Raw genomic sequence first — 16356 nt, forward strand, 5'->3', positions numbered from 1 at the left:
TTCTGGGATCAGGGGAAATCGCCAGGTTCGGGGGGAAGCATTCTTCTCCTTAAACAGATTTTAACTTGAAAACTTGATGACAGAAGCAGTGAGTCTCAGCAAAGAGAAAAAAACAAAAGAGGCTGATTTCACCTTGGGCTCCAACAGCCTCCGCAGTCAGCGACGGTGAGGTCTCCTTAGGGCAGTTGCTGGCCGCTGTGGGATGGGGAGTGAGGGGACGCATCTGCAGGGTCCCATGACAGGGCAGGGGCCCCTCCTCACGCCCTTCTGCAGAATTCCTAGTTCCCCTTTCCCAGTATAGAGCCTCATAGCATTGGCTCTGGGTCCGGCAGCTCAGGGTCCGCTTCCTTGTGAAGTTAGAAACCTTCTTGGCTCAGGTTCTCATCTCCCTGTCAGGCGCTTATGTGTCTGGGGTCCTTAATCTTCTTTTTTTTTTTTTTTTTTTTTTTTTTTGTGGGTGGGGGGTAAACCACTCAATCTCCATCTCTGTAGCCTGTTTTTCTTTTTAATTTTTATTTATTGATTTTAGACAGAGAGAGAGAGAGAGAGACACGGAAACATCAATCTGTTTTTGTATGTGCCCTGCCTGGAGACCAAACTGGCAACCTTTGCATATCAGGATGATCCTGTACCAACTGAGCTATCTGGCTAGGGTTTTTTTATTAAAGTTAACTTAGGGATGTCTTTTCTAGAGAAATGTTTATTGCTGGGGCAGAAGGGATTTTTTTTTTAAAGTAGTCATATAGGTGAAGGTTTAAATGCCAGTTTTACCACTTACTTCCCTGAGGCTCGGGTTCTACAAATGGCTGTAACTGCCTTGCATGCTTGTTGGGAAAAGAAGGTACTCGATGAATGTTAGTTCTCCTTTCTGCCCATGGAGCCACACGCCCACGCACACACACACACCCAGAAGGAGAAGCACAGTTAGTGAGGAGGAGAGACTTGCAGGCCTGCTCACCCCATGTGCCTATGGAGGGGGGTGAGGGTGCTGTCCCTGGGAAACTCCCTTTAAGATCACTCTTTAAACCACTTGCAGGCAAGAGCTGTCTCTATTGTTACCATGTCTATAAATGAAATGGGAAATGACACTGCAGTGGGTGTAGTGGCCCTAGTCTTCCTCTGAGTGGCCACGGCTATTGGGATGTAGGAGGTCATTTTCAGAGTCCTAGAGTGTCCATTGGGCCAAGGAGCCTGGAGGACCAGCTGTTTCATCCTCACCAGAGAGATGAAGAAACTAAGCCTCCGAGAAGGGGCACGAAGGAGGGCAGTGTGGGTTTAGCATCATTCTGATATGCAAAGGTTGCCAATTCGATCCCAGACATGGGATGGAGTCAGCCCTGGTTTGAAAGCACTCTTCCCCGCTCCTCCCACCTCCGAAACCTGTAAGACCCTCATTCCCGAAGGTCCCCTTGCTTCTGGGAGTTTTGTTCAGCCTTTGCAGAGCCCCCTCTGACAGAGGTGAGGTCCCATCAAAGGCATCTGTGCTGTGGGCATGGCGCCTCTCTTCCTGAGCTACCCTGCTTTGAATGCATCCTGACTGGAGCAGTTCTCTCTCTAATGTAGAGCTTTTCATTTGCTTGTTTCTAGAGCAAATCATGGAGGAAAATAAAAAACATGGTGCACTGGTCTCCCTTTGTCATGTCCTTCAAGAAGAAGTATCCCTGGATCCAGCTGGCAGGACATGCAGGTAGCACAGTTTCCCTGGGCTTTCCCCTGGGACGTTTGGCTCCCTGGGGAGTTGCCCAGCACATGGGGGCAGGGTGGGGGGTGGGCGCTGGCCCCAGATGCTCCCGGGGTGACCCTGTCAGGAACAGGTTTTCTCTGAGAGGTCACGATGGCAATTGCAGCCACACTTTCAAGATGGGGCTTTAATGCTGTCCTGAAAATGCACGAGGACAGCTGCCACCCCTCCCCAAACACAGTCTGTCTCTTTCTCTGTCTCTTCCAGTTTAACTCAGTAAAAATGGATGAAGTCATAGAACTTAGAGCTTGCCTGCCACTTGACATTTGGACAAAGAGGCAATGCTAGCCCCTTCATTTAGCATCTACTGTATACTCTCATTGCCAGGGGTCACACCATTAATGAAAATGTATCCACCCTGAAGGAACTCGTAGGTGGAAGACAGGGTGGTGTGCTGGGTGCAGGTGGCCAGGGCGCCAGGTCAGCCATGTCATCTCTAGTTCACATATCAGTGACGGAGGAAGGACGCCCGGAGCCAAAGCCCCAGAGCTGTCTAGTCCACATGCGGGGGCTCTTTGGCAGACATCGTCCTGCAGGGGCATTGCAGTGGCTGCCCATGGACTTGGCCTGTATCGCTTCAGGCCAGCACAGGGTCTGACATTTCTTTCAGATCCCCAACCACATTGGCCCGGGGCCAGGTGCTCTTGGGTGTCTCCTGAGACGGAGGTCGCCTTTGTTGCCTGAGAAGCAGGATTGATGAGGGGGTGGGGACGCTAACAGTAACTCAGAGAGGAGTAAAGAAACAGACTTCTCTCCCTTAGCCCAGGTGACCATCCGGCAGGGTGCACTGGGGTCCCTCCATCTTCAGAGGAGGAGCCTGGGGTCAGGGGAGCTGGAAACCAGCTGAACTGCACTCAGTGTGTGGGGGGCCTGGACTTGTACCCACTCCTCTTAAAGTGCTCGGTTTACAGTGGAGACCTGGACCCACCCCTGCAGCATCCCTGAGGGGCACAGGCACTGTTACCGAAGGGACAGGCCTGGGAGGGAGAGGGTCAGAGTGGGGCGGACCTCAGCCAGCCGGGGACCAAAGGGTCCTCTCACCTTGCTGTGCAGGGAGTTTCAAGGCGGCTGCCAATGGCCGGATCCTGAAGAAGCACTGTGAGTCGGAGCAGCGCTGCCTGGACCGGCTGATGGGCGACGTGCTGAAACCCTACGTGCCGGCCTACCACGGTGACGTGGTCAAGGATGGCGAGCGCTACAACCAGATGGACGACCTGCTGGCCGATTTCGACTCACCTTGTGTGATGGACTGCAAGATGGGCATCAGGTGAGCCGGGCTCTCGGAGCACTCGCTTTGAACCACGCTTAGCCGTGTGGCAGTTACCGGTATTGTGCCCAAGGCTTCACAGGGGCTGGGCATCCTGGGCCGACTCTGAGGCCTCGTGTGTGCAAGGGCAGGCCTGGGGGTCTGGGTGGACTACGAGGCCCGCCATGCCCACCCCAGCCATCTCACATTATGTGAAGCGGGGACAGGGACCCTGGCTTTGCCCCTGAGGGCCCCCTTCCTTCTCTGGTGAATTATGGTGAGGCAGGAGCCAGTAGCTAGTGTAGCCTGGTTCAGTGCTGAGTGTCCTCAGGAAGAGGGCAGAGGGACTACCCATCCAGTTGGGGCTGGTTGCTGGGGGTAGAAGGTGATAGCTTCCTGTCACCTCAACTTCGAAGGGGACACTGGAGCAAAGACTCCTGTCTTCCACCGCACCCTACCCGGTGCCGGCGAGATGGGTAGAGCTGGCTAGTGGAACTTGTCGGTTTGCCAGAAAAGACATGAGCCTGTGTCAGGGTGCAGTGGAGGGGGATGAGCCTGTGTCAGGGTGCAGTGGAGGGGGGAGCCCAGGAGCTGAGAGTCCCTGACCACTCTTACCAGCTGGTCCGCACTGGAGACTGGGGCTGAGGGTGGCCCCAGCTCGGCTCCAGGGCCTGTGGTAAAGCACGTTGGCTGGAAGGGGTGTTTTGGATCCCCTGCCCAAGACTCAGGCTGACTCTGACGTCTGCCCAGAGATGTAGCAGGACAGGACCCAGGAGGAACGGAGGTGAAGGTGACCTGACAGGAGGAGCCAGGGTGTGAGACAAGCAGAACTGGAGGCCCTGAGACCCCACCTCCCTCAGCTCGGGCCCTGTTTTGGCTGTATGGTTTCTCATCCCCTCCCCAACTTTCCATCCCAGGAGTCACCATGTGGCTCCCTCCCCAACTGGGCCTGCGGTGGTCAAGTCACCCGGGGAGGTCACTTTCATGGTGTCCAGTGTGCTGGGCTCACCTGGGAGAGCCACCTGGCTGTAGGTGCCTGGACAGAATGACCAGACACTGGGCTCCCCCAGCCCCTGTGACCAGGTAGGCCAGGTTTTAAGAAGCAGAGCTCAGAATAGGAGCTTGTTTGCTTTGGATGGTTTAAGCAGTTTTCTTTCTTATAAAAGGAGATTGAGAAAGAAGAAGGTGAGAGAGAGAGCGCGCGCGCGAGCGTGCGCGCAAAGGTGGGGGGGAGGGAGAGAGGAGCCAGGAGGCCAAGCCCACCAGGTTTCTTCCTCTCTGCTCTCCTCCTGGGAACTGTGTCCTAAATTCTGACCCTGCAGGCTGACACTGTGCTCCCTGGCACTGCCCCAGGGCAGAGACGGGGGATGGAGATTCAGGTCCCACTGTCTGCTCTTACACTGTCCCTGCCTCTGTCTAGGGCCCTCACCAGCTCTAGCCCACAGGGAGGAGACAGAATGTCCCTCCAGCCACCACTCGGCCACTGCTCTTCCCCAGAGTCTTATTTCTGTCCCAGGAAGCGGCCGCCCCCAGAGGGTGCACGAGGATGTGCCCTCTCAAGGGGAAGCATAAATAATCTGGTTGATGTTCACTCAGACCATGGCCAAAAAAGTACACCCTGTGGGAAGAACACGTAGTCAGTCAGTCCTGCAAGGCTGCCCGGAGAATCCATCTGTTCCCTGGGAAGCTGGTGGGGACAGGAGCCCCCTGTGCCCCTGCCTCCTGTAGCTTCTGCCCCACTGCACCCCAGGGCTCTCAGGAGGGAGCCAGAGTGGACCAACGAGGCCGTGACACATTTCATTAGTCCTGGGCAGTGGCTGGAGGCCGAAGGAGTGGGTCAGAGAGGACCCCTCGTGGAGAGGAAGGGGTAGGCCTCCTGGAACCAGTCCACCCCCACGATTCCCCCTTCTTGGCCTCATGGATGAGCCCTCTGTCCCCAACACTAGGTGCTTGCTCCTCAGGGTCTCCCTAGGACTGAGCTTTGGCATCAGAGGGTAAGGGACCCATCATGGCCACACAGCCCTTCCCCCAGGGCCTCACAGAGCTCAGGCCTTCACCTGCAAATCTGCCTGGACGCCACCCTGCTTTTGCCAAGGGGCCTCTGTGGGCCCTGCGTCCAAGCCAGGGCTGTGGCGTTTTCCAGCTGCTTTGACCCAGAACCCTTGGTCACACAGCAGTCCACAGTCAGCCCCAGAGCGTCACCGGTGCTTGGCAGGGGGAGGCGGGAGCCCAGGGTTACCACAGACAGTGAGTCCCAGACATGAGAGATTGAGACTTGTCACAGAGCAGTGGTGGAAGGGCTGACAGGCAAACCTGGCCTCCAGCCCAGAGGGAGTCTGTAGTGTCCTACTCTAGAGACATTCGGGACTCAGGTTCCACATGGATGTATGTTCACGTTACTCTGGGGAGATTTCTTAGATGTGACCTTGTAAATCTGTGATGTGACCTGCCACTAAGTCAGAAGTGTCTTCCTGACATTCGGACAAGGGTCTAGGGGTGGAGACCAGCACTGTCGCCAGCACCTCTGTCCTGTTTGAAGCTGTAGATGGCTTTGGTGTGTCACTGTTGGCTCTCCAGCCCCCGCCCCACCCCCTCACCTGCCCCACCATGTGAGATGGAGGTTTGACCTTTCTGGCTGGAGAGAGGCAGGCGACAGGGCAGTGTAAATTGCTCCCTGCTAGACCCCCGGCCCCACTGTCCAGCTGGTGCCTCTTGTGGGCACCTCTGCACAACCCTTTCCCCTCCTGGAGGCTGGGTAACTCTGCCCAGACTGAGCTACAGGGACCCTTTTTTGGAAAAAGCCCCGCTTGAAAAGGGATTTGACATCAAGGCCTGCTTCCTGTTTAGGGAGCTACTGTGAGCTCTTTGCAGAAGCGGGGCCGCCCCCCAGCCTGCGGCCCCTCACCAGCCACTGCACACACAGACCCACTCTCATGGTTCTGCGCAGACGCATCTTGCCTCGCAGTCTGCCCTGAAGCTCATCCTCGCTGACCGGCTCCACACGCGCTGTGGTGTGAGCACACATGTGGGCATGAGCTGTGTGCAAGTGCAAGCCATGGGCCAGCAGTGCTCCTTACACTCTCTGTCACCCCTGGAAGGTCCTAAATGACCAAGTTTACACCCAAGGATTTGGGTTTCTGCTTACATCAGTTCATATAGTGGTTTCTGAAAATGTATCTTTTAGAGAAATCATAAATTTGACATTCAGTCTGTTCTGGATCCCAAACCAGCTCGAAGGTGTTGGGGAAAGTATGGAGCAAGGCCCCAGGGACTGACAGCAGAATAGGGATCCAGCCTGTGGTCACAGCAGGCCGCCTCTGGGCAGCTCCCACCCACGGACGGCCAGGGGATAAAACTTCCCTCTCCCGCAAGTCACACTGCACATTTCTGTCTCATGAAAGGTCACAGGCTGCAGCTAAGTCTGCTGTGTGGCAATGGAGGAGGGGAGTTTAGAACGGGGCAGGAAAAGGGCCACAAGGGTGAAGAGATGCACATAGTGGGGTAAGGGAGATAGCTAAAGCCAAGGCCACTTAAATCCTGTACATGGTCCCTGCTCCTGTTACCCCACCAGTGTCCAGAGAACCCCCTCCAGGTCTGCTGGCAGGCCCAGCTAGCTTGCAGAGGGCAAGCTAGCGAGCCATTTAGGTGGACACATTTTCTGGCATTTTGGGCGGGGGCTTGGGTGTGAGGAGGCTCAGGCTGGGCATAGGTCTGGTGTCCATGAGCAGGATGAGCCAGGGGCATCTCTGCACTGGAACAGAGATCACAGAGCCCCAGCCTTTCCCTCCTGTCCTGGCTTCTCCTCCAGGACAGTGGCCCCGTGAGAGGCCCCCTTCTGGCCTGACCTTTGCACTCAAGATTCCCCCTCTTTGGAGAGAGCCAGAGACATTTAGAGGCCTGCTCAGCCGCTTAGGCGGCCTGAGATGGGGAGAGGCATGGGGCAGGGGAACAGAAGGAGCTCTCCCACCCACGCAGATGCTGGCTTGGAAACACTTGCTTTGTGGAAGGGTCCCAGGCAGTTGAGCAGAGACAGCTGCGGCCCTGAATGGACCCTGCCTTTGAACCACTGATGCCCTGCGGTCAGCTTCATCAGGCATGCTCAGGCTGGGTAGGCACATACCTGACTCCTGACCAAGAAGAACAGGAGTGGAGTGAATGGACAGCTTCATTTGCAGACCACTAAGCAAGCCTGACAGCCTAAGGCGCTCCTCCTCCAAGGGGAACCTTGTAGGGGCCAACAGGAGGGAAGGGGGCAGGTAAGCTAGGAGGGCTGGTCTCACATGCCGCCTCCCCCCCCCTGCCCCGTGCAGGACCTACCTGGAGGAGGAGCTCACCAAGGCCCGGAAGAAACCCAGCCTTCGGAAGGACATGTACCAGAAGATGATCGAGGTGGATCCCGAGGCCCCCACCGAGGAGGAGAAAGCCCAGCGGGCTGTGACCAAGCCGCGGTACATGCAGTGGAGAGAGACCATCAGCTCCACAGCCACGCTCGGCTTTAGGATTGAGGGCATCAAGGTGAGTCTAGCCAGGTGCCCCCCCCCAGCTACCTGGGCCGCCCAGCTCCCAGGTATAAAAGGGAAAGGGGCTTGGGCCCCACCAGCATCTACCCCAGGGGTCTCAGGACCCTGAAGAGGCTGCAAGCTGTTTCTGTGCACAGGCCAAGGGTGTGGGCAGCCAGGGACAGACATTTGGAGAAATTGTCCTATTTCTCAGTCTGGGGATGGGTTGGGTGGTCTTTTAGTGGGCTGGGGCCTTGGAGGAGGTGTGGCTTCTAGTTCTGCCAGCTCTCAGTCCCCTGCTGCCCTTAGTCCAGACCCCACTGGACATGGAGAACCCAGCCAGGAGCCAGGTTATAGGATTCAAGTGTGTGTAGCTGGCCCATTCTGCCCATGACCTGAAAACCAGAGACTGGAAGTGAGGTGCAGGCCAGGGAGGGAGCACACTGGTCACCTTTGACATCCAAGCCATGACCCTCCCTCTGCCCAGGCAGGCAGGACCAAGCTGTGTTCCTCCATATCCCCAGTGGCTCTGGCGAGGCTGCCCCATAGCCTTTCCCCAACTGCAGGCCCACGCCGTTCTCTCTTCTTCCTCCCTAGAAGGGTCTAGGAATGCACTCCCTAGCTCCACCTCCCTTGCTGTGGGATCTGAAGACCCAGCTCAGACACGCACTCACCCCCAACTGCAGGGCTGTGGGGGGTTGGGCCCCTCGAGGTCTCAGGCAGCCACCTCCAAAGCAGGTGGTGGTCCCTGCAGCGTTCTTGGGTTTCTGTTGCCTATTGATTCATTCTTGGTCCTCACTGTCCAGCCATAGATCAGGGTCCGGCAGTTGGGATCCCTGACTCAGGCATGCCAAAGCCAGGGCAGGCTCCGCAGCCTCGTTCATAGGGCATTTAGGTGTGAGGTTCTGCAGTTTGTGATGGTGCCTTGCGATGGATGGTGTTGAGCCTGGGGAAGTGTCTGCCTTCCCTGGGACAGCTGCTCTTTGAGCTCTGGGCTAAGAAAGCCATTTGCCCCCTTCCCTGTCTTCCAAAACCAGCTTTTGTGTGTTTATATCCAGCCATCAGACTGGACACAAACGGCATGCTCCTCCTCCTCCTCCTCCTCATGCTCATTTCTTTTATCTACTTGAAACAATCCACTTTCCTTCATGTCTCCCTCTCAGGCTAGGTGGCCTCCTCTCTGTCCCTTGTCCAGCTGCAGTAACAGCCAGCAGCCCCTCTCCTCAGACTGACGGCCACCAGCTCTGAAGGCAGCTACTGTCTTCACCGGCAGTCCCCCTGCCTCTGCCCACCTTGGTCCAGGGAATGCCCCGCAGAGGCCCCGCGGGAAAGGCTCTGTCGAGATGTGAAGTCCACCCCACATCCGCCCTCTGTCCCCCCATAGCCAGGGCCCTGCCTGCGTTTTCAAAGGTAGCAAGGGGCTTTCACTAACCTCCAGCCTGGTGGTGCACAGGCCTAAGTGTAGGGCCATCCTTTCTCACCCTTTGTCCCAAAGAACTGATTTCCTCTGAGAGGAGGAAGCTCCAGGTGCTGCCCTGGAACAGACATGGCGTGGGCTCAGGAAATGGGGCCATCTCACCCGCTGGGTAGACACCAGAGATCAGAGCAGTATTAGTTGGCTTTCAGGGATCCTATGATTAAAAAAATCTTAAATTACACAGGAAATCAAGCTGAACTTGAGATAAGGTGTGCTTCTCTCCCTTGGGATGGTGGAGGGTGCCCCTGGACAGCAGGGGCATAGTGGCAGTCAAGTTCTCTCTAGGGGAACCCAAGGGCTGTTCATCTCCTTCCAGCCCTGCTGCTTCCGTGCAGGAGGGTCTGCTCCCATGGCCTTACCCCTCCATTCATGGCCCAAGTGGCCCTCACACCTCTGAACCTTTCCTAAAGCTCTTCACTCTGCCTGGGACACGGGACCCACCCTCCAAGTCCCATTACAGGCTGCCCTCTGCCGTGCCACTCGATGAACCACCCTATGCCTGGTTGTGTGGGTGCCAGCCTACAGGTGGACACTACACTGCCCAATGGTCAGAGCGGCTTTCTCAGACCCCCAGGTGGATTAGCAGAGGCCCCTCTGCTGACCCCTCCTGGATTCTCCTTCTCAGAAAGAAGACGGCTCCGTGAACCGGGACTTCAAGAAGACCAAAACGCGGGAGCAGGTCATGGAGGCCTTCAGAGAATTCACTAAAGGAAACCAGAACATCCTGGTGAGTCAGGGCACCCCTGAAAGGTCTCAGGCAGTGTGACTGTGCCCACTCTGGGGAGTGCTGCCCAGCCGCAGCAGCAGAGGCCACAGTGCCCACATACAACCCTGGCTCCAAACTTCTGTTTGGAAGGTGAAGAGGAAGGTGATGTGGTTGTCTGCCCCATTCTGTGGGTAAACTGGGAAGCTCGGTGAGCACTCACCCACTCTTTCCCTTAGCTGGCACTGTCCCAGCTCCCGAAAGCATTTTCCATCCTCTTTAAGCAATCCTTTCCATCACGGGTTGCCTTAGCACCCGCTGTCCGCCAAGGATTGTGCCAGGTGCTCATCCAGTCCGAACAGCAGCCTCTGGGGTGGGTGGACATTCTTGTCCCCATTCCACAGGGAAGGAAACTGAGGTCAAGAACACACAGCAAGGACAGGACGGAGCCGAGGATTTGCCCAGATGGCTGGCAGCCTGCTGCTCCCTGCATCCCCTGGTGCCCTCAGGCCTGGCCAGGCCTCTCCCAGGCTGTTAGGCTGAGAGAGTGTCCAGGGCAGGGGTAGGGGTAACAGTACCTTTCCTGGGAAGAACCTACCAGCTGTCACTCAGCTTGGAGGTGTGGATAGCAAAAGTTCATGACAAAGTGACTTCCTGCAGCAGCATGCTGACAGGACAGGTGCTCTGACCATGGGGATCAGGACCCTAGCCCTCCAGTGGAGGCAGGGTGTGTCGTGCTTCTGTACCCCAGAGGCCAGGCACCCTGTGACAGAGACATGGGCACTGAGAGGCACCTTCTCTTGAACTGGCTGCCAGGGCTGCCGAGCACGGTAGGGGAGGATCAGACACCTGTCTCCAAGGAGACTCGGCACAGACTGGAACGGGGCCTCTCCCTCCCTCCTTTTCCACTGGGGAGGCATCCGTGGCTCCCAGCGCATGCTGAGCCTTCAGTCGTGGGGCACGCACCCAACCCTGCCCCAGCCTGAGCCTCTGGGTGCTGGCTCGCCAGCTCCTCGGCAAAGCCTGCTCAGAGCACATGTTTCCTGTGCCCCGATGAGAGGGTTTTTTCTTGGTGCTGAGCCCAGCTGGCCCTGATACAGTTGGGCGCTAAGGGACCATGTATTTCTGCATTCCCCGGGCTTCCCCAGCGGTCCCCAGGGGAGGCAGGCACCCTCAGGGCCAGCACAGTCAGCCCGGGTGTGGAGGGCTCTGGAGAGGCCTCTGGCAGAGGTATTTGTGGTTCTCCTGCTCACTCTGCCCTTTCAAAAGTCAGGGCACTCAAATTTGTATTCAGGAAGACACCATGGCAGCTGGACTCCTAGGGGGCTGCCAGCCTGTACACTGCATTCCAGAATGGACTTAACCCTCATGTAAGGAGCTCCCAGAGGTGGCCGGGTGCTCAGGACGCCCTCCCCATCCCCAGCTCCTGGAGCAGTGCAGACTGGAGAAAGCCCGGGACCAGGATCCTGGCCGCCAGCCACCTCTGGGCCTCTGTTGCTTCACTTGTAGATAAGGAAGTTGGTCCCTCTGCCTGACACTCAGTGACTCTAATGAGCCAAATAGGGCTTAAAATCCACCCCCTCCTCCAGTCCCAAGTGTTTAAAAATCTGGTCATCTTACTATGCCCAGATCGCCTATCGGGACCGGCTGAAGGACATTCGGGCCACCCTGGAAGTATCTCCCTTCTTCAAGTGCCATGAGGTAGGTGTTGGGGCGTTGCCATCTTGGTTTGGCTGTGACCTTTGGGCCTGCTGCCTGAGTTGTGTGCATGCCTTTCTCGTTAATAGACCTGCTTGCTCCAAAAGTCCTGGGTGCCATCCAGGATCAAGCCACTTACCTCGTGCAGGAACTGCGTCGTAACATCTGTCCCAGGAGATCTGGGGTCATGCCCTCCTTCTCCCTCCCAGCCGCTGTGGCTCATCCATTCCAGGTGGCTATGGCAGGACTTCTGGTCTACATGCCCAAGGGTCTTATGGTAGAAGCTCTCTCTGAGGTGCTAGAATAGCCACATAATCTCCACTGCCACCCTGAGACCTGCAGGCGGGTCTTCAGGGACCACTGCCAGAGCAGGGCCTGGATGTTCTGCCTGTTCCTGCCTTTGTCTGCAAGGCCAGCAGGCAGCAGACAAGGAACCGAGACACCTGCGAGAGGATTTGGGAATTGTCAGCAGATTCCCTGGAGGGGTTTCTAAGCTCCTGACATCAGGGAGTCCAGGACCCCTAGCCCCATGTGTGTGCACATGTGTGCACAGTTGCACAGACATACACGTGTGCACACACGTGTACACACACTGCTGCAGCCCTCTCAGCAGAAACACCACTCCCCCAGGAATGTTCTTGGGCACCCTTTTCTCTCCTTGGCCTCGCTGAGCCCAGCTGTCCTCGGGTCCTCGGCTCCTCCTGGGACCCCTGTCTTCCCAGCCTGACACAAGGTCTTGGTGCAGCCTGCTGAGCCTCCCTTTGCTCCCTCCTGCCTGCTCCCTCTGGAGGACAGCCTGCCCGGGGCCTGGCCTGGAAGGACTTCAGGCCACAGAGCCTCCTGTGACCTCCTGCACTGGGCAGAAGGACCCCACTGCTGCCCACATGGCAGCCACAGGCTTAGTGTCACACCTTTGCTCTCCTTTCTTAACACCTGTGCTGTTATTTCTTGAAACTTGTTTTTCTCCAGACTCTTCTGGAGTCTCACTAGGAAACCTCAGGTCCAGAAAGAGGCCAGATTAGCTGGGCTTTCTGTTATTTCTCACCTGGGACGAAGTCCCTTCTCTGTGCCCAGAGAGCCTGCCCAGAGCCCTAGGAGCTATTATGACCCCCTCAGCCCCTCTCCACACCCCTTATCTCCTTCTGGCCCCATGCAGGTGACTCAGGTGAGGGTTTGGTGGCTGTTTCCTATCTGGGAAAGCACCTTACCCTGTACAGTTGCTCTGACCTGCCCAGAGCACGAGAGCCCTTTGGTGCCTGCTGCCCGGGAGAGACCACAGACAGGGTCCAGCTTCGGAGACCCCTCCAGGCCTGTCTGCTCGGATTTGCCAGGGGTTATCCTGTGGGATGGGTGCGGGATCTGGACCTGCCTGCCCACACCAGGGCGGTTGTTGTTCTGGAATCTGGTGTGTCCGTCCCCCCCACCCCCCTGACCTGTGTGCACTCTCTGCGGCTCTGCTGCACAGGTGAGAAAGGGGGCAGAGTTGCCAGCTCTGGGCGTCCTGATTGACCTGTCCCCATTTCATTCAGGTCTCTTAGGGACCCGGGTTGCAGTGGGGAGAGCAGGACGGGGTGAACCCTTACAGCCCGGCTCACCTCCTTGCCCCTCTGCAGGTCATTGGCAGCTCGCTCCTCTTCATCCACGACAAGAAAGAGCAGGCCAAGGTGTGGATGATCGACTTTGGGAAAACCACACCCCTGCCCGAGGGCCAGACACTGCTGCACGATGTCCCCTGGCAGGAAGGGAACCGGGAGGATGGCTACCTCTCGGGCCTGAACAACCTCATCGACATCCTGACAGAAATGTGCCCGGGCCCTGGTGCCCCTGTAGCCTGAGGCTGCCCTGTGCCCACCTCACCGTGTCCCTGGCCCATTTTCTCCCCCTTCCCTTCTCTGCTCCTTCATTTTTCTTTCATGTCTTCCTGGGTGCAAGCCCCAGAACTGACCCTCCTAAACTGCACTACCAGACACTTTTTAGAAGAGGAGATGAGATTTCCCAGTTATTTTCCTAAGTGAAGGGCTTTGGCGCCAGGGCCCCCCCCTTCTCTCTGTAAATAAGATCTCCTTCTAGAAGAGTAATGCCCAAACAGGCTCAGCTGCCTGCAGGGAAGGCCAGTTGGGTTCAGATCTGGATGAAGGCTCAGGTGGCCCTGGGGTCCAGCCCCCAGCCTCTGGGTGGCTAACTGTGGGGGCCTGCTGCCCCCTGGTGGCTAGTGTCATTAGTGCCACTGCCCAGCACAGCCTGTTTCTGCCCTATCCTCCCCGCCTGGCACGGGCTGTACCAGCCTATGCTTCAGCAGGTGCCTAGTGCCAAGCTTTCTCATGGTTGGGACACATAATCACGGGGAGCCACATGTCAGCCATGAGTAAACCCCTTTTGATTAGCAGCCCTGGTGGTTCAGAGATGTGTGGTGGCCTTCGTAGGTATGGTCTGGTATTGAAATCCTCCAGCTTTGGGCCAGACCCAGGAGAAGGCCAGAGCCGACTTAGCTGCGCTCTCTGATGTTGACCTCCCTGTTGGAAGCAGGAGCTGTGACTGCCATCTGTGATTATCGCCCACGAATTCAGAGGGCCTCTGCAAACCTGAGTTTCCAGGCCTGCAGCCCGACCCCAGGGCCACTTGTGCCCCCCACACCCTGGAGACCTTGCTGTGATGGTTGGCCAGGGCACAGGCAGCCCCCAGAAGACAGACAGAACCTACATAGGACAGTCCTCTCATGTACCTCACCTCTCACACCTCCCTGGTGACACTCGGTTGCCTTGTCTATGCACCAGGGGTTCTTTAATGAGGTCCAGAGTCCCCAGTAGTTGCAGGCAGGGCTTCAGGCCAGCACTGGGCAGGGAGGAAGCTGGCTTGCTGGCATTGGATTTCCCCCCTGAAATAAGGACCATGCTCCCCAATATGGTGCAGGCAGCTTCTGGGGTACGAGATGGGCAGCAGGGGGTGTTCTAGGAGTCTGTAGGTGGCTTGGAGATTTGGGAGGAACCAATTATAAGCCTTATTCTAATTGTAAAGCAAGAAGGTCTATATTATGGAGCAGAACATAAAATTTGCATGACCTTTAAAGACAATTCCAGTTATGGCCATTTTGAGCTGCTTGCCCACCTCGTTCTCTCCCTTGGTTTGAGGAGAGTTGGGGACCAGGCCAGCAGACACTGGGGCCAGCTGCTCTTCAGGGAGCTGCTTCCGGGACACGGTGGAGACTGAGTGCTAGGGGTGTGCTCCTGGAAGGACCAATCCAAAGGGAGGGCTTCCTGGGTCACCTGCCTGTCACCCAGGGTCTCTGAGGGAACTGTCAGCTCGCCCACTTGACACGGTTCCCCTTTCATGCTGGGTGAGTGACAGTTGACGAGGGTGGAGGGTGGGACACAAGGATGTATAAGTTCAGATTATAAAAAAGGAAATCACTTTTCAACTTCCTGGCTCTTGTTCAAAAACAGTGGTGAACTCCTGTGTGGGCTGACTTGCTAAAGGTCACACCCCTGCCCCAGCAGCGGGGGAGACCTCGTGACAGCGTGTGATCCTGGAAGGCAGGAGCACCCGTGCTGTGCTCACTTGTGGGTTAGAGGGACCCCAGTGGTCTATGGGAGGGGACATTGTTAATTTAGACTTCCAGGTTCTACAACTATGGGCTGACCAAAATTTACCCTCCTCCTATCTATGAAAAACATTTGCTAAGGCAAGTTAATGCTATGAACAAATTACACAGGACCAGCTTCACCTACTTCAGAGAACAAACAAGCACTTTAAGCAGGCAGGAGTGTTTGCAAACGATGTGCTAGTAAGCAAATTATTTGTTTATTAAAGGAGACCCATGGGGCCTCTTATGGGCAACTCTTTGCTTTGGGTTACATTTATATGTGAAAGTGTCATCTTTTTAGGGTTATTCTATTACTTAGGGGTTCGGGTTTTTGTATTTACTGTGCTAGTTCCTTTTTCCACACCTACTCTCAACCATTCGATCTCCTACCCTCTTGTAAGGATCCTGGAATGGAATTTTCCAGAACCCCAGCCCAGGCTGTGTAAAGGGCCTTCCCCACCCAGCCCCAGTCCAGCAGGGACTCCTGGGGTCCTAGCCATGCTGGTGCCAGGAGGGTGAGCACCCTTCCTGCCCTGCCCTGGTACTCCCCACCCCAGCATTCTTGGTGTTCAGTAATGCTTAGCCTTCCAGGAAAGTTTCTCAACTGCTTGTCCCAGACTTGCCTTTAGTGTCATGTAAGAAGTTTTTAAGTTATATTTATTTTGTTGGGTTTTTTAATTGCACAAAACACTAAGACTGAGAGGCTGGATTCTGTTTCTCCTTCGAAGCTCTGCCTTCTTTCTGAGCTTCTTCCCTGTTCGGCAGAAAGAGCCTGGATACAGCCCTGGTGCCCTCCCCCCGCCCCCGCCCCCCAATGGACTCTGTCCTCTGTTAGCTGTATTTAGCCTTGAGTTTCTTTGCATCCATCTGGTCAACCCTTGTGTGTACATAAGCCAGGCCCCTTCTCAGGAAGAGGCAGAGTGTTCACCCCAAGCCAGTGCCTTTTCTCCAGAGGAGAGGATCCCCTAGAGGGTCCCCTGTCCTCTGCACCCCTCTCCCCGTGACAACTTGGAGAAAACTGAACTGTTACAAACCCACGCATGGTGCCTGTCGGGCCACAGATGCTCTGTACCTTCCTGAATAAAGGCCTTGGAGACCACAGTGCCGTCTGCAGTGTGGTCCTTCTACCCCGAGCCCTGGAGAAGCAGCAGGGGGTGGGGGGGCTGTTTGGAAGCTGGAGGATTGAGTTGGGCCTATGATGACACCACCCCCCCAGTAGTGGGGTCAGATTGGATAACATTTTAATCAGCAAACAATTTGAAACACTCTTCAAAAGCTAGACTTTTGTACCTTCTCCACAAAACCTTTATATAGTAGCTCAGGGACATTGAACAGCCATGAAGAAGTGCCTCCCCTCCTCCCAGGTGGGGGAGGCCCTGCAGCCTTTTGGGGGCTCACACCTGTAGTCCCTT

At 56.3% G+C, this 16356-nt stretch overlaps 1 protein-coding gene across 4 annotated transcripts in view; it reads left to right on the forward strand.

Annotated features, from left to right (window-relative positions):
• ITPKB (inositol-trisphosphate 3-kinase B) overlaps window positions 1-16045 on the forward strand; it is a 98472-nt gene extending 82427 nt beyond the window's left edge. For all 4 annotated transcript variants that reach the window (XM_066237124.1, XM_066237149.1, XM_066237133.1 and 1 more), the window contains exons 3-8: window positions 1588-1687; window positions 2795-3008; window positions 7298-7502; window positions 9589-9690; window positions 11296-11367; window positions 12978-16045. In XM_066237124.1, coding sequence (XP_066093221.1) covers window positions 1588-1687; window positions 2795-3008; window positions 7298-7502; window positions 9589-9690; window positions 11296-11367; window positions 12978-13199 — 915 coding nt within the window. In that variant the 3' untranslated portion in view covers window positions 13200-16045. The remainder of the gene's footprint in view (window positions 1-1587; window positions 1688-2794; window positions 3009-7297; window positions 7503-9588; window positions 9691-11295; window positions 11368-12977) is intronic.
• Window positions 16046-16356: the final 311 nt, after the last annotated feature.

Source organism: Saccopteryx bilineata, chromosome 1 (assembly GCF_036850765.1).
Source record: "Saccopteryx bilineata isolate mSacBil1 chromosome 1, mSacBil1_pri_phased_curated, whole genome shotgun sequence".
Lineage (NCBI taxonomy): Eukaryota > Metazoa > Chordata > Mammalia > Chiroptera > Emballonuridae > Saccopteryx > Saccopteryx bilineata.